This window comes from Scyliorhinus canicula, chromosome 12 (genome assembly GCF_902713615.1).
Source record: "Scyliorhinus canicula chromosome 12, sScyCan1.1, whole genome shotgun sequence".
NCBI classification, from domain to species: Eukaryota; Metazoa; Chordata; class Chondrichthyes; order Carcharhiniformes; family Scyliorhinidae; genus Scyliorhinus; species Scyliorhinus canicula.
The window spans coordinates 130,918,527-130,940,956 of NC_052157.1; the positions used below are offsets into that span (position 1 = coordinate 130,918,527).

The window sequence follows — 22,430 nt, forward strand, 5'->3', positions numbered from 1 at the left end:
ACTGTATCAAAAGTACTTTATTTCTCCAAAATAATACTGAATGCAGGAGAGAACCCATTCCTTTGTGCTTCTTCTTTTAGAACTGGTTCGTTTCTGCAGTAGAGAGGAGAGCTTATATTTAAATACTTCAGACATTTTTACTTTTGTAGTAATAAAAACTAAACATCCCCATGACAGTAAATAATTTGCTTGGCCTGGGTCACTAAAAGTATCAAGCATCAAAAATGGATAATTCCTGGTGTTACACCAGTTATAAAAAGTCATCCAAAGGTACAGATCTGGTATTTATCCCAAGTGCTCAGATACACAAATGCATGTAAACATGTACATAAGCCAATATGTAAGCCACAAGATTACCAGGCAAAGTTAGGTATCTGTAAAGAGGCCTGGAGAGTGTTGGTTCTGAAACGAAAAGTGCAAAAGGCCCGACCTTTCAACGACAGTTCTTTATGTCTGCTCTCGGAGAGAGAACCTCACTTGTCATGTGCTGAGTTGCAGAGCAGGATTTGCAATTGTCATCTGGCATCAATCACTGAGAATAGATCCTGGGAGTTCATTGGTCAGCGTGTGCCAACGCTCAATTTTCTTGTCCTTGCTCTTCAGACAGTCAAACCAGTGCTTTAAACGTTCACCTTTCGCATTAATTCCAAGCGTCACCCCACCTAAACAGAACATTTATCAGGGTTGTTATCTATTTTCTTCAAATTAGCTATTTAAAATGATGCAAATGTTTTTTCGCAAAGAAAAGGGAAAAATAGTCTAATTAATCAGAAGAGTTTGAAATGGAAAATATACATAATTCAAAATCCACATCATCATAATCTTAGAACAAAGTGAAATTATTCCAATCCCCATTTAAGAAATCCACAAAGGTACAATCATCCGAAGACATTTTTCAGATTACATATGTCATTAATATTGTGCATCAATAGTTCAGAACGTTTAGTTTTAATATTTCTTGCATAGGTTCCATCAGCATTGTCCAGTACCTCTGCAGAGCTGTATTCAAGTGGCGGGCATTAGAGGGGATTCACCTATGCTCTTATAAATAGGAGCAGTTTGAAAATGTGGCTGTTGTGTTAGGAAGGGCATGTTTGTAATGTGCAACTCTGTAAATAAAAGCTGATAACATTGTTTAAAGATTGGCTCTAGTTCAGGGTGGCATGGTGGTGCAGTGGTTAGCACTGCTGTCTCACGGCACCAAGGTCCCAGGTTCGATCCCGGCCCCAGGTCACTGTCCGTGTGGAGATTGCACATTCTCCCCATGTCTGCGTGGGTCTCACCCCCACAACCCAAAGATGTGCAGGTTAGGTGGATTGGCCATGCTGAATTGCCCCTTAACTGGGAAAAAAGAATTTAAATTGATTACAAAAAAGATTGGCTCCAGTTATATCCTTCACCACATGGGTTCTCTGATGTAGGACAAATCACCTGTATATTACTGGGATATCACCAATAACGAAGTTAGCAGGCATTGTTCTCTTAGGAGACGAATTGTAGAAATCTATTTTGTTACCCAGGATAAAACCTACAAACTACCGGTACACAAAAAAAATACTTCAAGGATCTAAATTAATGGACAAGTAGCATTGGATGCACAATATGGCATCCAACTGCTTATGCAAATCCTTGTGATCCTGCAGTGCTACGTGGAAGGAAGGAAGGAAGACATTGCTAAAAGATGGTAGCAAAACAAATATCTAAAGTAACAACTGTATGTCCGGAGTGTAAATCGTGAAAGGAGAATGGTGATTACAAAACTAAAGTAGGTGAGTTGAATGGAGAGTTGCCTCGCTGAAATTATATTTGACATGTCTTCAACCCAACATCTTAAATTTGTACTTTTCTTTCATGAAAGTTACTAAAATACTAAGTCAAATTCACTTACCAATGAAGTCATTTGATTTTCCAATATCATAATCCCAGACAGTTACTTCCAGAGTTTTTTTTGCCAAGTCAGCTTGCTTGATTTCATAGCAAAATTCCTGGATTAAAAAAAGAATGAGTTTATCATCTTACGTTCATTTTCCGGATTGAAATTACTTTCTCATTGTGACCATCTGGTTGATAATTGGGCAGAGCAGCTTAGTCCTCCTTTATACAACCTGACAATTTTCACTCAAATGGACTAAAAGTCAGGTGGAAGAGCCATCTGACCTGACATTGGTGAATTTGAAAATCTAACCCTTAGTTCTTTGTCGACTTGATCATAAGGCTAATGAATATTTAGTAACCCTAGTTTAAGCTTCTTCAATGTACAGAACGGATGTCCATAGAATCTAGAGAGTCCCTTCAGTGCAGAAGGAGGCCATTCGATCCATCGAGTATGCGCCGACCCTCTGAAAGAGCACTCCACCCAAGCCCGCTCCCCCTCCCTATCCCAATAACACCTTAACCTAACGTGCATATCTTTGGACACAAGCGGGAAATCTAGAATGGCCAATCCACCTAGCCTGCACATCTTTGGACTGTGGAAGGAAACCGGAGCACCTGGAGGAAACCCACGCAGACACGGGGAGAATGTGCAAACTCCACACAGAAAATCACCCAAGGTTGGAATTGAACCCGGGCCCCTGGCACTGTGAGGCAGCAGTGCTAACCTGTGGCACCATGCTGCCCCTGTCCTGTGCATTTTCTCATTGATTTGTTGCAAGATGGATGTATTCAAATCATCTCCTGTGAAATAATATTAGATCATTGCAACTGCAGTTTGCTGCCTATAATTAATATATATTAGGGAAATCAATCATAAGAACTTACAATTCAAGAGAATATTGTGTGATGGACCGTACAGTCTCCAACAGTGTAATCCTGATTTACAGATGCCATACGCTTAGCCTTTTCTGCACAACACAATTAAATTACAGCAAATTGATGCATACTTATTAGTTTTTATCAACCTGGAGTATAAATGAGTCTTTTGAAACTACAGGAGGGATCAATAGGACTATTCCAAATTAATCTCACAAAAGTTCTAAAGTTGAAGTTAAAGTTAGATCAACCACGATCTTATTGAATGTGAGATGGGCCAAGTGGCCTCCTCCTGCTCCTAATTCATACGTTTGTGGGCACCTCCTATAAACTTGAGACCCACCAAAGCTCTGTTGCCCATAATCTAACTTCCACCAAATCCTATTCCCCCATTCCCTTTGCTCGCTGATTTACATTAACTCCCAGACATGTAACGTATTGATTTCAAAATGCTCATCCTTGTTTTTAAATCACCCCCACCTCAATCTTCCGCTCCCAATCTCTGCACTCTCTTCCAGCCTCAAACTTCCAAAATACTTTGGCCTCTGGTGGCCTTGCCTTCAGTTCTTTAGGCCTCAAACTCTGGAATACCCTTGCTAAACCTCTCCGCCTCTTTTCCTCGATTTCATCCTTTAAGACACCCCTTAAAATCTATGACTTTGACCAAGCTTGCGATGATCTGACCCATTGGGCTGGCTTCTCCGATTCTGTGGCTATGTCCGCAGGATCCATCTGGACTTACGACCAGAAGGTGGGCGCAACCTCCACACTGATCCACCGCCTGGGGGGGTGGGGGGGGGGGGGGGAGGGGGGGGGGTGGGGGGGGGGGGGGGTGGCAGCAGCCGCGCAGCGTAAAGCGGCTTTACCTATTGATACAACCGCAGAATGGCCGGGTCCGTGGCCGCGCATGTGCACGGTGACGACCACGCCGTACAGCATGATGCCGGCCATGTGCAGAACTGCACTACCAAAAACTGCCTCTCTGTAACACCCCCTGCCACCCCTGGACCACCCCCCACCAGACCCCCAGGCCCGGAAGAAGCCCCCAAGGTCAGCGGAATGGCTTGCCCCCACCTGGCTGTGGCGGTGCTGGACACAGTCTGCTCCACCACACAAGGTCCCCGGAAGTTGCACAGACCCCACACTGTCGTGTGACTCGTCCCATCGGGGAGGTCGCTTAGGTGATGTCCTGAGGCCGTCCCGACGGCGTGCGGTGTACTCCCCGAGTACGCTGGTTTTGAGGCAACAGAGCATCGCAAAAACGGCGCCACCCCCCGATTACAGCACAAAAGTGGATTCTCCAATCGTCGAATGCCATTTCGCCGTTGGCTATCGGAGAATCCCGCCCAATAGCTCCTCAGTTTTGCCCACCATCTGCACTTTATTTTGCATTCACTTATAAAATACAAATATTCTGGCTCCTATACCAAAGAACCAATACTGTTTTATGTATAGGAAGCTCAAAGAATGAGCTGCCCACTGCATCACTTTCTTTCTGTTTTTTAATTTTTTGTTTCTCAAGCATGGCCTAAAAGATTTAAGATGACTTTTGACTGTAGGTGAGATGTTTTTTCGACTATGGATGAAAATAACTCTTTATATATTGTACACTCTGATGGGCACTTTTGCACACAATCTGAATGTGTGCATTGTGGTAGGTTCTGGGCCTAAATCCCAACCCAAGCCTATATCAACATTTTTGTCTTGTATTTACTCCACTCTGACTTTTAATTGCGATTTCCGATTGTAAACAAAATGACATGGAGCATATTTTGGGACTTGGCTGTACGGAGAGATACAGCTAGCAAAAAGCATTTGGAATCTGCTGCAATTGTTCCCATGACAGCTGGGCAGTGACAAAATAATGTGATTGTTCATCAACCGTCTGGCAGTGCTCAAATTTCTAAGAAATGATTTATCTGTGATCACGGATGTCCTGATTTACTCTGCAACTTCACGTTAATACTTTCATCCTTGATTCTGTCAGGTTTTAAACAGCCATTTTCCCCATGTTCCTAGTGGAGGAATAGTCATTTAAGCCCGCAGTTAGTTGTCAATAATTCAGTGATTTGAACATATTTCTGGCCCATTCCCCCTGAATATAACCATGGCTTAACATTACAGATAGCTGAAAAATTATAACGTGCTTTATATGGGAATGATTATAAAAGGCAGATTAGCTGAGGAATGGGTGCAATATAAATTTTGGGTGGGATTCCACAGTCTCCGATGGTGAAATCGCGTACGGCGATCAGCCGGATAATCCCCATTTGCATCAAAATCGGGAGCGGTGTCGCTTTTGCAATGCTTCGCCCCCTCCAAAATGGCGTACTCCGTGAGTACGCTGCACGACGTATGGACGTATGATCCTCTGTCTGGTCGGGGGCTAGCAGGCACGCAATGTAAAGCCCCCCCGGCTTTAGCTGGGGATACGGCCGAAAAATTGCCGGGTCCGTGGCCGGGATGTTACCTGAGGCCCTCCCCCGGATGCTCCATCCCTGATGGGCCGAATTCCCGACGGCGTGGGTCACTCATGCTATTTATTTTGGTGGACCCGGCGTGGCGGCTGCGGACTGAGTCCAGCGCCACCACAATCCGCGGGCGGGGGCCACCACAATCCACGGGCGAGGGGTGGGGGGGGACTTTGGGCGGATGGGGCACTGGTCGGGAGTGTTCCGGGGGTGGCTAGTCTGCCAAAGGGGGTCACTATTTGGCAGGCCGGGTTCATGGCTGGCCGAAGCCATGTTGCACGGTCTGGCTGCCGCAGTCCGCCGCCGTGCGCGGCCACGGACCCGACAATTCTTCGGCCCGTCAGCACTCAGTCTTCAAATCAGAGAGTCCAGCCCTTTGTTTATATTGTTGACTGTTGTTGGAATGGCTAAGCATCGTAATATCCCAGCATTGCCTCGGGGGAAACTTACATAGTGCTTTCAGGAGAAAAATACAGCTGCAGCATTTTGTTTAAAAATGGTATGAAAGCCAGAATCGCTTTGTAATCTGGGGCTGGTTTAGCTCACCAGGCTAAATCGCTGGCTTTTAAAGCAGACCAAGCAGGCCAGCAGCGCGGTTCGATTCCCGTACCAGCCTCCCCGGACAGGCGCCGCAATGTGACGACTAGGGGCTTTTCACAGTAACTTCATTGAAGCCTACTCGGGACAATAAGCAATTTTGTTTTCTTCTTTTTTTGCCAGGCAAATGCTGGTGGAAGTAATGCTTGCTCTAACAGAAATGAAGCGCAGAGGGTAAGATATCCCGATACGGATAGGATGCAAAACCCATACCTTGCAAAGCTATTTCAGTCCGTGGCGGGAAAACCGTGACACTTGGTTCCACTGCTCTTCTGAAACAAGGCCCTGACACACCCACGGGTCACGACCTGCACTTTGAAAAGCCCTGCACTAACAGATCAGCCACAATCTTATTGAATGGTGGAGCAGGTTTGAAGGGCTGAGTGGCCTACTTCTGCACCTAAGTATGTCCATATGTACAGTTGCAAAACAGACCGTTCTAGTTGTCTGCTGGTGGGACACTTAATTTGGATGGGGAATGTGATTCTGGTGGATTGGCCTTTTAATGAACATTCATGAGATGCAATTGTGGTTCTCGACATAGGTGAGCTGAAAACGAAGCCTCATTCAACCCACACCATCAAAGCCGGGAGAACAAAATTCCAAACGGATTTCCCGATGGCGGGAAACAGATTTTTACAATGATTCCAAATTTTGTGATGATATCCACCATGATTCCCGCCACTAACGGAAGTGGGAAATTCCACCCAATGCTTTTTTGGCTGTAAAATGTGTTACCATATCTTTCGGTACACATTATGGACAGTTTATGGGGATGCATTGCACTTTACATTTCAGCATGTGCTCCAATGAATTGTGTTACTGTCTTGGAGTTGTTTTCTGGAAATTGCTTCCTTTAAGCTAATCGTGCCATGATCAACATTTACTTTTCTTTAACCCTTCTACTAGTACCTCATTAAATTCTGGATTAAGTGTTTTCTTTTTCACAGCTGTCTTGTGCTTTGATTTCTTGTCCACGTCTGGCTTCAAGTATCTGGAAAAAAACACATATGTTTGAGAAACAAGTGGTAGTCAAGTGTTGTTAAGTCCCATCATAGTTATCAAAGATGAGCAGGAAAATTCTACTGGTGTCCTGGTCAATGTTGATCTTCAATTTACAAACACATTAACTGGTCTTTCTTCCTTTTCTAATTCTCAATCTCTTCCTGTTGGAAGGGCCAAGGACCAGGAAAGTCTGAGCCTAGGTGGGGAAGGTCGATCAGTGGGAGGTGGATGAGGGGGAACTGGAGGTGGGGTTATCAGGGGTAGGACAGTAGGAGACTATCAATGGAAGGGAGGTGGGGGGTTCAATTGAGTGGGCTGCTGATCCCATGAAGGTTGACTACCTCAGTACTAGTGGCGGTTTGGGGCCTGCAGGTGGGGTCAAGGGCCTGGAGGTGGCACAAATTTATTGAGTCAACCACATTGCTATGAATATGGAGTCATCTGTAGGATGATTTCTTTCCCTAAAGGACATTGATGATTGTTTCATGGCAAAGCCTTTGACAAGGTCCCACATGGGTGACTTATAAAGAAGGCAACTGTACGTGGGATACAGGGTAATTTGATAAGGTGGCTTAGCTGTAGGAGACATAGAGTGATGACAGATGGATGCTTTAGTGACTGGCAACCAGTGGTGTACCATAGGGATCTGTACTGGGTCCCCAATTATTCATCATTTATAGAAATGACATAGATGACTATGTGGGGTTTAGAATCAGTAAGTTTGCGGATGACACAAAGATTGGCCGGGTGGTTAACAGTGAGGCTGAGTGTCTTGGGTTGCAAGAAGATATAAATGTGATAGTCAAATGGGCAGAAAAGTGGCAGATGGAATTTAATCCTGAAAAGTGTGAGATGGTACACTTTGGAAGGAGAAATTTGACAAGAAAGCATTCGATGGACTAGGACATTCTGAGGAACAAAGGGACCTTGGCATGTTTGTCCATAGATCTCTGAAGGCAGAAGGGCAGGTTAATAGGGTGGGGAACAGGTATTTGGGATACTTGCTTTTATCAATCGAAGCATTGATTACATGCTTCGGTCATGTTGGAGTTGTATAGAGTTTTGGTGAGGCCACAGCTAAAGTACTGTGTGCAATTCTGGCCACCACATTATAGGAAGGATATGATTGCACTGGAGGTGGTGCAGAGGAGATTCACCAGGATGTTGCCCAGGAAGGAACATTTAAATTATCAAGCGAGATTGGATAGGCTTGGGTTGTTTTCATTGGCGCAGAGAAGACTGAGGGGGTGACTTGATCGAGGGGTACATGATTATGAGGGGCATGGACAGGGTGGTTAGGGAGCAGCTGTTCCCCTTAGTTGAAGGGTCAGTCACGAGGGAACACAAGTTCAAAGTGAGGGGCAGGAGGTTTAGGGGGATGTGAGAAAAAAGTTTTTAACCCAGAGGGTGGTGACGGTCTGGAATGCACTGCCTGGGAGTGCGGTAGAGGCGGGTGCTTCACATCCTTTGAAAGGTATCTGGAAGAGCATTTGGCATGTGAGAACATTCAAGGCTATGGGTAAAGGGTTCTAAGTGGGTTTATTCAGATAGGTCAGGTGTTTTCCATGTGTCGGTGCAGACTCGATGGGCTGAAGGGCCTCTTCTACACTGTGAGATTCTGTGAGTGTGAGATTCCCCATCCACCACCACCAACCCCCTCAGATCGTCATTAAACTGAATTATATAAAATTCACTATCTGCCGTGGTGGTGGGATTCGAACACGGGTCCCCAGAGTATTACCCTGGGTTACTGGATTACCAGTCTGGTGATCATGCCACTGTGTCACCGCCTCCCCCCCAGGAACACTGTTTTACAATGGAATACTGGTATGGGGCTTGGAGGCCTCATGGTGGAGTGTCTGATCAGGGTGGCTCCTCAGCACCTAGATCCAGGAAGTAGGTGTAAAGGGACTTGACTCCTGCATCCATCAAATCCTCAAAGTCTTCCCATGCTGGGGAAAGCCATTCGACCAGAGTTGAAGCTGAGAAACTGAATGCGAGGCTCACAATCCCATTATTATAGTTCAAGTTCCAACCAGTTTCCTTATGGTGACTTGGTCACTGACGTAGTTTTAAGTCTTGGGTTAAAAACACAAGGGGGTGGGTGGAGTTGACGAACTGACTTTTCAGACTTTAGCCCCTTAGTCTATTCAAACCTACATTTAGGTTAAAATTATCCCCAAAACCTCCAACACAGCTTCTGCCCAGTCTTACCAATCTGGTTAAATATTTGAGTGGCGATTGGTCACTGAGATTTGCGTTCTGCACCATCTTTATTAATCTTACAACACCATGTTAAAGTCCAACAGGTTTGTTTCAAATCATTAGCTTTCGGAGCGCAGCTCCTTCCTCAGGTGACTGAGGAAAACCTAAATTATAACAATAAATCCCCTACTTAAGTTACCTGCCCTCTTAATGAGAATTTTACGATTACTCCTGGCTTTAGAGTTAACCAACTTAACACACTCACAATTTAAAATTTACCCCACACTTCCCTGTCACCATTTTTCCAATATACTTGGATATTTTCCGAGGTTCATAGCTAATCAGGCTATACTAAGAATTAATCCAATATCGATTTTTTATTTCGGTATGAAGCAAATCGCTATTCCCTGGTATTTTCCTTCTAATTTGCCTTCATCCTCTCATTCAAGATAACCAATTTATCCGAACAACATGCCCATGTCTCGGAGCAATTACAACCCTTTTCACAGCAACAAAATGTTAGGAGAATTATGAGTAAAATTGAGCTTGAGGTAATGCTTTAGTTGAACTATAAATACAGAATGTTCACCCTCAGATAGGTTCCGTCTTAGGTAGTGCCTGCCTGCCATTTTCCCGACGATTTTTCCTAGTGGCCATCCTGATACAATGTATCGTGATTTTTTTTCCACATGCTAAAAAAAATAATATACGGCGGTACTCGTTTTCAGGGTTTTTCGAGGTGTCCATGTATTTAAACAGCACGTAAAGTTCCTCAAGATAAACCCCCGAGTTACTTCTAATACCACAAATAAAGTTACCTATATATTTTAGCTTTAGTTCAGCATTCATAGTAGGCCTGATAGGGCTCACATTCCTGAAGAAGGAGCTGCGCTCCGGAAGTTAGTGATTCCAAACAAACCTGTTGGACTTTAACCTGGTGTTGTAAGACTTATGACTGTGCCCAACCCAGTTCAATGCCGGCATCTCCACATCATCTTTATTAATGATCTGGATGAAGGCATGAATGCCCATGACATAAAATTTTCCCCTGCAGCCGCATTGTGGATAGCACCACGGCTTCACAGCTCCAGGGTCCCAGGTTCAATTCCGGCTTGGGTCACTGTCTGTGCGGCGTCTGCACATCCTCCCCGTGTGTGCGTGGGTTTCCTCCGGGTGCTCCGGTTTCCTCCCACAGTCCAAAGATGTGCAGGTTAGGTGGATTGGCCATGGTAAATTGCCCTTAGTGTCCAAAATTGCCCTTAGTGTTGGGTGGGGTTACTGGGTTATGGGGATAGGGTGGGGGTGTTGACCTTGGGTAGGGTGCTCTTTCCAAGAGCCGGTGCAGACTCGATGGGCCGAATGGCCTCTTTCTGCCCTGTAAATTCTATGATATCTATTCGTGGATAAGGCAAAAAACAAATGGCGCTGAGGCCCCAGGTTCGATCCCGGCTCTGGGTCACTGTCTGTGTGGAGTTTGCACATTCTCCCCGTGTCTGCGTGGGTTTCGCCCCACAACCCAAAGATGTGCAAGGGAGGTGGATTGAGTGCGCTAAATTGCCCCTTAATTGGAAAAAGAATTAATTGGGTACACTAAACTTATATTTTTTTTAAATGACATAAAATTTTCAGGACTGTCGGGAAAAGGCAAGGTAGTGAGACTAGTCAGGTTGTTCTTGCAGGGAACTGACCAGGGTGTGTTGGGCCAAATGGCCTCCTTCTGTGCTGTAACCATTCTGTGATTATGTAACGTAAAGATTTATGTGGATCTAAAGAGCTGAGCTAGGATGGGGGATGTGCTGCTGTCTGGCAGAGGTTTAAATATAGATAAACAGCTATGCTACTGGGTAAGGATCATTCTAAGCATGCGTTCACGGTACAGAGTTGGATGCCCAAGGGAGCTGATTAGAGGAAGGCTCTGACCTTTAGAATGGAAAGTAGAATTGAGACTGATGTAAAACTGGGGTTCCCATTTGTTCCCACCTGTGTGCACTTCTGTGAAAAACAATTTCACCCCTATTATTCTTTCCTTACACAATGCCTTGGTCAAGCCAGATTTATAATAATCTGTCCAAGTTTGGTGCCCTCATATACAGACACTAGAAAAGATTGACAGCACAATCACTGGATTCTTACCTAGATTACCAGGCTAGGTTTAGAGGGTTGAAACCTTTGACTCGAGGGAAAAGCATAGTCTTCAAAAAGATTTGATTGAGACCTTTAAAATAATGAACGGATTAGACTCGGTCCAAATCGAGAGGCTATATATAAAATGGAGAGGCCATATATTCAAATAAGATAGTACTAAAAAAGGACTGGGGCCAATGAGCATAGAGTTGGGACAGATGCTAAGAAGGTCACAGAATGTCATCGTTTCTGGAACAATTTGTCAGCATTCAATGTTAAGTCCAGATTTGCTGTCAGCATTCAGAAGGCTTTAATATCTGTGTGTAGAAGGTAAGTGACTCCTTCAGGGATGTGTCATAGGTACCATAATCCCACTGAACATGCCTGATTGCCTTCAGGAGTGGTGACATGAATTTGCTCGAATTCTTTCCTAAACTTACCCAAGCTTTTCTTTCAGCTCTCCCGGGAATTTGCCTGGTTAGGTTGGGATGCTGGTGTGCAGAGGTTACACCATGTCAAAAAAAGAGGATGGCTTAATGGGCCAGCTGGTTATTCTTTGTTAGTCTCATCAATGTGCTCTTCACTATGTCTGGCTCTCACTGTATGGCTCAAATTCTCTTTCCCCTTCTTTTCCAGATCACACTCTTGTCTTTCCTTCCAGCTTCTTCCCCGCTGCTTTTCCTCCCCACCAAACCAACGCATTTCCATTTTCTTCATCTCTCCACTGCTCCTCCTAGTCAGCTGTGGCTGGACAGCCAGCAGGGCTTGCCGCAGGCCAGAAAACCTCGGGGCCGTTCATCAGGAAGACAGGGATTGCGACCAGCAGAAAGGCAAAGCAAGCGATGCGGGAACATAGAGCATTACAGCGCAGTACAGGCCCTTCGGCCCACGATGTTGCGCCGTCCTGTGAAACCCCTCTAAAGTCCCTCTACACTATTCCCTTATCGTCCATATGCCTATCCAATGACCATTTAAATGCGTTTAGTGTTGGCGAGTCCACTACTGTTGCAGGCAGGGCATTCCGCGCCCTTACTACTCTCTGAGTAAAGAACCTACCTCTGACATCTGTCCTATATCTATCTCCCCTCAATTTAAAGCTATGTCCCCTCGTGCTGGACATCACCATCCGAGGAAAAAGGCTCTCACTGCCCACCCTATCTGATCCTCTGATCATCTTGTATGCCTCAATTAAGTCACCTCTTAACCTTCTTCTCTCCAACGAAAACAGCCTCAAGTCTTTCAGCCTTTCCTCATATGATCTTCCCTCCATACCAGGCAACATTCTTGTAAATCTCCTCTGTACCCTTTCCAATGCTTCCACATCCTTCCTATAATGTGGCGACCAGAACTGCACACAATAGGGACTGGGAACTGGGCAGGATCACCACAGTAGCAGGGGGTAAAGTTTTGAATAAATCAAACCTCCGTGGATCATGTTGAAGGGAAGAACTTGCCCTGACTTGCACAGACTGCAAACAATCAGAAGCAATACAGGTAGTCCTGACCCTGCCAGCAGCATTCAGGTTGAGCTGATTTCTTATCAAAGGGCACTCACCTGGCATATTGCAAATCTACATTGTGAAGCTACAAACGCACTTATGAAATAAAGCAACTGTAAAAGGGTTATTGGTTACGTCAGTACATAGAGCCTGACATTCCGGGCGGGATTTAACCAAGTGGGAACAAAGTCCCATGGCGAGGGCGTTTAGCCACGTGTTTCCCCGTGCTCGCAGCACAGAGAAACACAATGCTATAAAACAGCAGCTGGGTTAGATAGCGGAGCCCAATGGGGAACGCATAGCCGAGGGTGCACACAGCCCCGTGTTGTACACTGAGGAGCTCCACTCGCCGGAACCCCTCCGTTTAGCGCGAGATTGGGACTGTGGTGATATGATCTGCATACTTGTCTGCCATTGGGCCAGAACGTCGGCTTACCATTGGCCCTGGTCGGTCATGTGCCTCTTGACCGATTGGCCGAGAGGCTGAGTTAATCACGCCTCTATTAACGAGGTATAAATGGTCAGACGCCTGACGATCATCCCTTTCCATTGTAGACGATCGCACAGCTGTGTTCTAGTCAATTAAAGCCAGACTTTGGTAAATCACTCGCCTCGCGTACAATTGATGGTACATCAGAGACACCATTTTTAAATGGCATCCTGATCTCTGGAGCCCCCAAATAGATCCCCAAGCGCCCCCCCCCCCCTCCCCAGCCCCAATGCACTATGGCAGGGTCCCCAGCAACCCCCCCCCCCCCCCCCCCCCCGCCCCCCCGGATTGGGCACCCCTGGCCCGATCGCCACAGCGCAAAAACTGCCAGTTAACCTAGCTGTACCAGCTGGCACCCAGGTGGTACTCCCATGGTGCCAGGCTGGCACTGCCAGGGCATCACCCTGCCCAAAGGGCATGCATCAGAGGGCCTCCAATCCCCTGGGACACCCCCACGAGTGCCTTTCCATCTGGTCCCCGTTTGTGGACACCAGTAGTGAACGGATCTCACCCGAGGTCTCCGAGGCAAAGGGGTTAGATCCCAATCGCTCAGGTACCTCGGGAAATTTCACATTAAAGTGAGACCAGCTGTCTAATATGCAGATTTGCCTAAAAGTGGTCCCGCCCGTTACATCGCAACGTCTCGCGAGATTAAGTTAGATCTTGCGGGGCGTTGTGAGCCAGGTAGATCCCGGGACCGGGGTCTTCCAGCTTCTATTGGCCACGCTGCGTTGCGGTGAGCTGCTTTTTGGACGCAGTGTGCCTGTTCGATTGCACCCTCCCTTTTCCACAGCAAACTCCAGGAGAAAAAACATGTTTTTCATGAAAGTCAATACTGCTTGAATGAATTTAAAAGGACATGCAACTTTTCAAAACGTGCTTTGTGAGAATGCCATTTCATTAGTGGCACCAACAAAAATCTGCAGGCAATCACTCTGATCCTTCAATACCTCACAGTGTGAGCAAAATTCAATAATCAGGCATTGGTGCGCACGATTGATGGAGAAAATGTTTGAACACCAAGTGGGAATGAATCAATTTAACAAACAGAGTAACGGAATAGAGTGAGCACATTTTTGATGGGGAGTGGGGAAGGACAACTGATATGTCAAGAAAGCAGGAGCTGTGGAAAAAGCCACCTGACATTAAAAAAAATACAAAGGTACAGCACAACTTATATCATAAAGGAGCAGAAATCAACAAATAGGTCTGAATTATCAATGGCCCGTTGAAGTAGGACAGGAGGACTGAAAATGGGCCGACACTACATGTTCCCACCTACCTGGGATTATGGAGGGGCTGGATTGATAGTGAGAATGAGTACCCCCCTGACCATGGTGGCTAACAAAATAATTACCTTAAATATGGACACTCTGCCGATGCCACCTGTATTTTCTTTTTATTGAGACATTTGTATATACATAAAGCACAAACCAACACAAGTGTAAGGACAAACAGAAACCACATAACAAATAAATAATTACCCGAACACTCAAAGTCCCTGCCATACCCCTCCACCCGTCCTGCCTTCCCCTTTATCCCCCTCCATCCCCTCCCCCTGCTGATACCTCAATTTTCCTTGAAGAAGTCGATGAACGGCTTCTATCTCTGGGTAAACCCATGAATTGACTCTCTTAAGACCAACTTAATTTTCTCCAGTCTCCCTCCACTACAGCAAAATCCGTCCCCGGGCTACCAGGGAGACAAAGGCCAAACCCCCCCCCCCCGACTCCCGGGTCTTCCGACACACCAAATATCGCCACTTCACCTTCAGCACCTCGGACATTACATCCGCGAACCCCTGCCAGAACCCCCTCAACATCGGACAAGCCCAAAACATCTGGACATGGTTTGCGGGCACCCCCGCGCACCGCCACTCCTGCCCTCCACCCCCTCAAAGAACCCACTCATCCTTGCCACTGTCATATGCACCCTATGCACTACCTTAAACAGAATAAAACTAAGCCTAGCACACAATGAAGATGCATTCACTCACCTCAGAGCCTCCTCCCACAGCCCAGCCTCCATTACCCACTGCCCCGGATTTCCTCCCCCTACTTCCGTTCGACTTCGCCTATCGGCAATGCCTCCCAGTCCATTAGCTCCTTGTAAATCTCAGCCAACCTACCCTTACCCACTCCTGCTTTCGATATCACCTTATCCTGTAGCCCCGGGGGCGGCAGCACGGGAAATTCAGCACCTGCTTCCTCAAATAATCCCGTATCTGTAAGCACCGGAACCCATTCCCATTGGGCAGCTCATACTCCTCCTCCAGTTCCTCTAAACTAAAAAAACTGCCCCCCACAAACTGGTCCTCAAACCGCTCGATCCCTGCCCGTCGCCACCCCTAGAAACCCGCATCTGACCCAACCGGTTCAAATCTATCATTACCACAAATTGGTGCCCAGGTCGAGGCACCTTCCAACCTCAAATGCTGCCCCATTGTCCCCACACCTGCAAGGCCTCCACTATAACCGGGCTCGTGGAGTAACTGGCTGGCGAGAACGGCAGAGCGGCATCACCAATGTCCCTAATCTCGTGCCCCTGCAAGAGACCGCCTCCATCCACCCCCACGCCGACCCCTCCCCCACTACTCACTTCTTAACCATGGCTATATTCGCTGCCCAATAATAATTCATTATATTTGGCAAGGCCAGCCCGCCACCCTCCGCGCCCCCTTTCCAACAGCGCCTTCTTTACCCGTCGGGATTTCCCCACCCACACAGACCCCGCGATCAAAGCATTAACTTTCCTGAAAAATTATTTGAGGACAAAGATTGGAAGGTTCTGAAAAACAAATAAGAGCCTCGGGAGTACCATGGGAGCACGTCCCACCTCTTAAAGTCCCCCCTCATCTGTTCCACCAACCGCGCCAGATTCAATTTATGCAGTCGTTCCCATCCCCGTGCCACCTGGATGCCTAAATATCTAAAGCTTACCCCCACCATCTTAAACGGCAGCTCGCCCAATCTTCTCTCCTGCCCTCTGGCCTCGATCGGGAAGACCTCACTCGTCCCCAAGTTTAACTTATATCCAGAAAACTGACAAACTCCTCCAGAATATTCATAATTCCCCCTCTGCCTCCCAGTGGGTCTGAGATATAAAGCAACAGGTCATCTGCATATAGCAAGACCCTCTGCTCAAACCCCACCACCCCAACCCCCCAGTCCCCTCTCCAACTGCTTAATGCTCTAAGCCCTATTGATCTCCCTTACCACCTCCTGCTTCCTAAGTTGGTGAGCCAGCATCCTACTCGCTTTCTCCCCATACTCATACACTGCCTCCCTGGCTCTCCACAACTGCCCCACTGCCTTCCCAGTGGATGCCAACCCAAACTCTATCAGGAGCATCTGCTGCTCCTTCAGCAACCCTTCCTCCGTGTCCTCCAAGTGCCTCCTATCCACCCGCAGAATCTCGTCCACCAGACTTGCCATCTTTGTTTCACCTTTTCCCTATGCGCCCCGATCGATATAAACTCCTCCCTGACCACTGCCTTAAGCACCTCCCATAGTGTGGCGGCCGAGACCTCACCCGTACTGTTCATTTCCTCAAAGCCCCGGATTACAGCCCTCGCCTGCTGACACACCTCCTCGTCCACTCGTAACCCCACATTCAGCCTCCGCTGCAGGTGCTGCCCTCCCCCCCTCCACTCTGTCCACTTGCAAGTCCACCAAGTGCAGTGCCTGGTCAGAGGCCACAATGGCCAAGCAACCCGAGTCGACCATCCCCCCCCCCGCCAGCAACGTCTTGTCCACCACAAAATAATCGCTCCGCGAGTACACCCTGTGCACATGGGAGAAGTACAAAAATTCCTTCGCCCTCGTCCTCCAAATCTCCACGGGCCCGCCCACCCACCCAAGCGCTCCATGAACCCCTTCAGCTCCTTCACCACCGTGACACCCTCCCAACCCTGGGCCTGACCGGTCCAAACCTGGTTCACGGAGTTCAATGATCACGTTAAAATTCCATCCCAGAACCAACCGGTGCGAGTCCAGGTCCGGGTTCCTCCCCAGCACCCGGGTCATGAACTCAGCCTTGTTCCATTTGGGGCATAGACATTCACCAAGACCACTGTGCTACCGTGCTGCCCACAAATAATATTTGAGCCCATCAGATGTAAACCTGCTTTTTCAACTCAGGAGAAAATAGTTCTCAATGAAACTTTGATATTCTATAGCCAGAATTCTCAGGCCGTTGGGATTGTCTTTTCCTGCCAGCAGCGCACCCCTGCCCATGGGTTGCCTGGCGACGTGAGGTGGTTTCAATGGAAAATCCTATTGACAAGCAGTGGGAATAGAGAAGCCCGCCACCAGCGAATGGTGCACCGCTGAGAAATACACGGCTGGGGCGAATGGAGAATCATGACCAGAAGCAAGCCACAAGGCCTGACTCTTGAAAACATTTGCTATTATATTTCAAGCCTATTGTTATAGATGGACTGCTTTCTGTAGCTTTTTCCACAGTGAGAAGTTTCGATTCTGTTCAAGTCTCTGGTGAAAGAGCAACTAGAAATTCGGTATTTAAAGAAGTACTGTTGGAATAAAGATATCTTCCCAGATCTTTTAGAGGGGCGTACCCCAGAATATGCACTGGGGGACCTTCTCGGAAGGGCTGCACAGTAATTGCTTGGGAAGTTCCATTGGGCAATTACCCCACAATTGGAACCCTCTGAAACTCCGATTTAAAGTTGGATGCTTCCGTCTCTCTTTAGCAGGATAATTACCCAAGAGATGTTAAAAGGACTAAAAACCAGTTCTAATTCCTGGATAACTAAACTACCAACTCCTTCAGCCTCCCATTGGAAACCCCGGCCACTCCCACCTATAGTCTACCCCTGCCTGACCAACCATCGCCCCCTGACTAACCTTTATTATCCCCACCCCACGACTCTCCCATCAGTACTGACACACCCTGACCACCCGATTACCACCCTGACCACACAGCCTTCCTACCTCCACTCCCCCGACTACCTCCTCACACCCACACCCCACATACACGTCCAACCCTAACTCTAGACGAGCTCCCCCATCTCCCAGACTACACTCCCCTCTGCAAACCCTTCCCCGAAAAACCCAAACTTGCATAACTAATCCCCCACCACAAATTTCTCCACCTCCACCAGCCTCCCTTTCTCTTTCCACCATATAAAACCCCTGGCACTCAACACCACCCTTATTTCAGAATTGTTAGGTGGTGCTGCCTGTAGTTCCACCAGTGGCCACTACTCATGGTGGCATATCGGGACTCCAGAGCTGCTAGCCAATCAGATTGGTGAGCAGCTCTCGGCCCCGGAACTTCCTAGGGTGGCAGGCGGCACAGTGGTTAGCACTGCTGCCTCTCAGCGCCAGGGATCACGGTTCAATTCCAGCCTTAGGTAACTATGTGGAGTTTGCACGTTCTCTCCATGTGCGCGTGGGTTTCCTCCAGGTACTCCGGTTTCCTCCCACAGTCCAAAGATGTGCGGTGTAGGTGGGTTGGGCATGATAAATTGCCCCTTAGAGTCCAGGAATGTTTAGGTTAGGTGGGGTTACAGGGAGAGGGTGGGGGAGTGGGCCGAGGTAGGGTACTCGTTCAGAAGATCAGTGCAGAGTCGATGGGCCGAATGGCCTCCTTCTTCACTGTAGAAATTCTAATTCTATGGTTCCGCCCGAGTGAGGGGTGGGAGTCTTGCCTCCAACCAATAAACATTCCCCGCAGCATTAAACACCTGAGGGCAGGTTATCTTGGGGGTGCACATCCCCTGTAGATTCCTGGCTGGAGAACTGAGAAATGGCATCACGTTTTAAATTTTGCACCATCTGGGTTTAAAGTAAGAATGTAGATAACTGGCCCAACGTCACATGATTAAATTGATTTCTGTCGAAATCCCATCAGTGAGGGCTGCAACAATAGTCAATGGAGCAGCAGAGAATCCTTGACATCAATTTCCAATGTTTTAATTGCACATGTGCAGAGGCCAGAAGCCGTTATCAGTTTTACTCAGTAATAACAGTGGATGCTGACAGCCTTGCCCTTATTAGTATAGCAAAGTCCAGACCATAATTTGTGTGTGTATTGGCAATACAGTGCTCAAGCGAATGTGCTTATTAGACATTGCCCACACAATGCACAAAGCAAAGAGAATCTCTGCAGCCGCCACATTCGCTGAGCACCAGTAACCACCGTGCCTATGAAGGCATGGACCAGCAAAGAGCCACATGCTACAGGAAAAACAGCATAGGGCTCTCATTAAGTGCTGACATGAAAGAGATTTTTGCTTCTCACTTTTCATCAGTTTTTAACATATAATTCTTGACGGGTCGAGCTTCTCACAGCATCACTAAATATGTATGAATCATCTGTTAAAGTTTACCTACAGAATTTGGCCATTCAAATTTTATGATGGCACACAGTACTTTAAGTTCAATAGTATAGACTCAATCATTCTAAACCCCTCGTTACTTGTGATTCAGAATTTCATGACCTGTGGGCCATCTGCTTGAAGTTATATATTCTATCCAATAAAAGAGAACCTTTCGTAATCCCTTCAGCTTGAAGTTTGCCCTGCCCATGGAATGCGGAGACCACATGTTGCTATGGAAACAAATGCCTGCCTCTCCATTGTGACAGTGTGCTCCTTCATCCTCTGAGGGAACTAGAATCTCTCAGTCAAAATAATTTCAATATCTCTTTCAAAGTAATTATACTAGTTGAAGTGTCCATATGTGATGTGTCACATTGAAATGCTAATTCTGGTGAACATTTTGCACGTAACTCATTTGTAAGTTTTCCGGCATGAATTGTGGAGCAATTCTGAAAAGTGAACAGGAAGAATATTTCATTACGGCCCACCGTACAGACTGGATTTGTGTACTTTCCCACTCTGAATTCGGATACCAGCAACTCACATTTCCTTAGCTATGGGGGGGGGGGGGGGGGGGGGGTCAGTTCTGATTGTGAAGGCAAGTGGGCAGTTGAACACAGCTGTAATAAATATTGTGTCTCTAGAAACATTAGCTATCCGGTTCTAATCAAGGATATATTTTAAAAAATAAATTTAGAGTACCCAATTATTTTTTTCCAATTAAGGGGCAATTTAGCATGGCCAATCCACCTACCCTGCACATCTTTGGGTTGTGGGGGCGGAACCCACACAGACACGGGGAGAATGTGCAAACTCCACACAGACAGTGACCCAGAGCCGGGATCGAACCTGGGATCTCAGCACCGTGAGGCAACAGGGCTAACCCACTGCGCCACTGTGCTGCCCTGTCAAGGATATATTTTAACTTGTAAATTATTTTACTTATTTAAAATATCATTTTAGAGTACCCAATTATTTTTTCCAATTAAGGAGCAATTTAGCGTGGCCAATCTATCTCCGCTGCACATCTTTGTGTTTGTGGGGGCGAAACCCACGCAGACACAGGGAGAATGTGCAAACCCCACACAGACAGTGACCCGGGGCCGGGATCGAACGCGGGTCCTCACCGCCATAGGTAGCAGTGCAAACCACTGTGTGAATTACTTTATTTAAAGCTGCAGTCAACCCATTGCTAAAGTCTGCTAAATGTTCAATTGCATGAGCAGGTCTCCAGATTAATTCAGCAGAAGGCCTCAGACTGAAATCAGTCATCACTGTTTTACAATTTCTAATCCCTAAACACCTGGTGAGCAGTGATAAACGCCAATTCTTAGCAGAGGCCTCAGCTAACCTTATCAAACTGTAATGCAGTTGCGTTTGAAAGCAAACAACAAATAGGCAAACATTGGGGCCAGCCTAGAGGCAGTTGTCCTGTATGACTGCTCACTGATATCAGATGAAGTTGGCTTTCAGGTACACAAGCTGTACATGTGAAGATAGGCTGTAGAGGTCCATTCGTATTCTGACCCCTTTGGCACTGTTAGAATTTACCCAGCTGCTGAACTCTCATTTTCAAGCAAAAAGTGCTCTGAACAATAGTGTTTTTTTGGCTGACATTCCACAGCTACAATGTGAATTTGGGTATCATTATTGATGTAAAACAAGGCTTAAATTGTGGAGACGAAGTTTCATATCGAGGACGGCCTCCATCATGTGTGGTGCTATCACTATGCCAAATAGGACAGGTCCAGGTTACATCTGGCATTCAAAACGGAGCATCCATGGGGCATTGTGGGCTATCAGAGGCAGCAGAACTGTATTCCACCATAATCTGTAACCTGCCATGTATCTCGTTCTAACATCAAGCCAGGCAGCCAAACTGGTTCGTGAAGATTGGAGAGGAGCATGAACAAGGTGTACCTAGAAAGGAGATGTCAACGGAAGCCCACAACACTGGATTAGACACATGCTCAACAGTGGAAGCAGCATGTTGCAGACAAGGCTAAGTGATTGCACAACCGGTGGATCAGATCAAAGCTCTACGGCCCTTCCACATTCAATTGTGAATGGTGGTGGACGATTAAACAGCTTACCCCATGAACATCCCAATTTTCAATAACGATGGAGTCCAGCATGTGAGCACAAAAGGTCAAGCCTGAAGAGTCTGCAGCCACCTTAAGCCGTAAGTTTTGAATGGGCGATCCATCTTGACCTCCTCCTGAAGGCATCATCATCACATATCCCAATCTTCGGTCAATTTGATTCAACCCATGTGATATCAAGAAATAGCTAAGCGCACTGGATATAGCAAAGGCCGTGGGTTCCCGCTGCAGTGTTGAAGGTCTATTCCAGAACTAGCCGTGCCTTTAGCTAAGTTGTTTCATTGCAGCAAAACACAGGCATCTATCTAAAACAATTAGTGCCCAGGCCACAATAATCTAATTAAGCCACTTACCACCCCACCTGATGAAAGATATATTTGAAGACCGCACATTGCCTCGTTACCCACCGTCCATATCCCCCCACACACCGGAGCCTGTCCCCCATTCCAAGGCTTCGATGGGACCGTGTGATGGAATGGCAGCTTGCATGCAGGGATCACTCAGGTGGACAGTGGAATTTCTGATTGTGGGCAGGAGTCAGACATTGGCAAATGATGTGGGGCACCGGAGCTCGTCGCAGAGCAGGTCATCATCCTCCTCCAACCCATGGGCCAGACCTGCTGTTACTGCCAACTCAGGGCTCGCACCCCATAGTGAGGCAGGTAGGATTCACAGAGGGGGTTGCAGGTCTGGGGTGGGAGAGGTCGGGGGGGAATGGTGCAGGGAGGGTGGACAGAGGCGGGGGTGGTCGGTTGGGGGTGAGGATGGGGGTCGGAGGGAATGTCCGTTCCACCGTTGGACAAACCCCATAGTCAGTAAATCTGGCACACATATTGTGCGACC

At 47.1% G+C, this 22,430-nt stretch overlaps 1 protein-coding gene across 2 annotated transcripts in view; it reads right to left on the bottom strand.

Annotated features, from left to right (window-relative positions):
• Window positions 1–271: 271 nt before the first annotated feature.
• Window positions 272–22,430, bottom strand: part of doc2b (double C2-like domains, beta) — a 420,460-nt gene continuing 398,301 nt past the window's right edge. For both annotated transcript variants that reach the window (XM_038814143.1, XM_038814142.1), the window contains 3 exons: window positions 6,732–6,813; window positions 1,889–1,985; window positions 272–662 (listed from right to left, as the gene is read on the bottom strand). In XM_038814143.1, coding sequence (XP_038670071.1) covers window positions 526–662; window positions 1,889–1,985; window positions 6,732–6,813 — 316 coding nt within the window. In that variant the 3' untranslated portion in view covers window positions 272–525. The remainder of the gene's footprint in view (window positions 663–1,888; window positions 1,986–6,731; window positions 6,814–22,430) is intronic.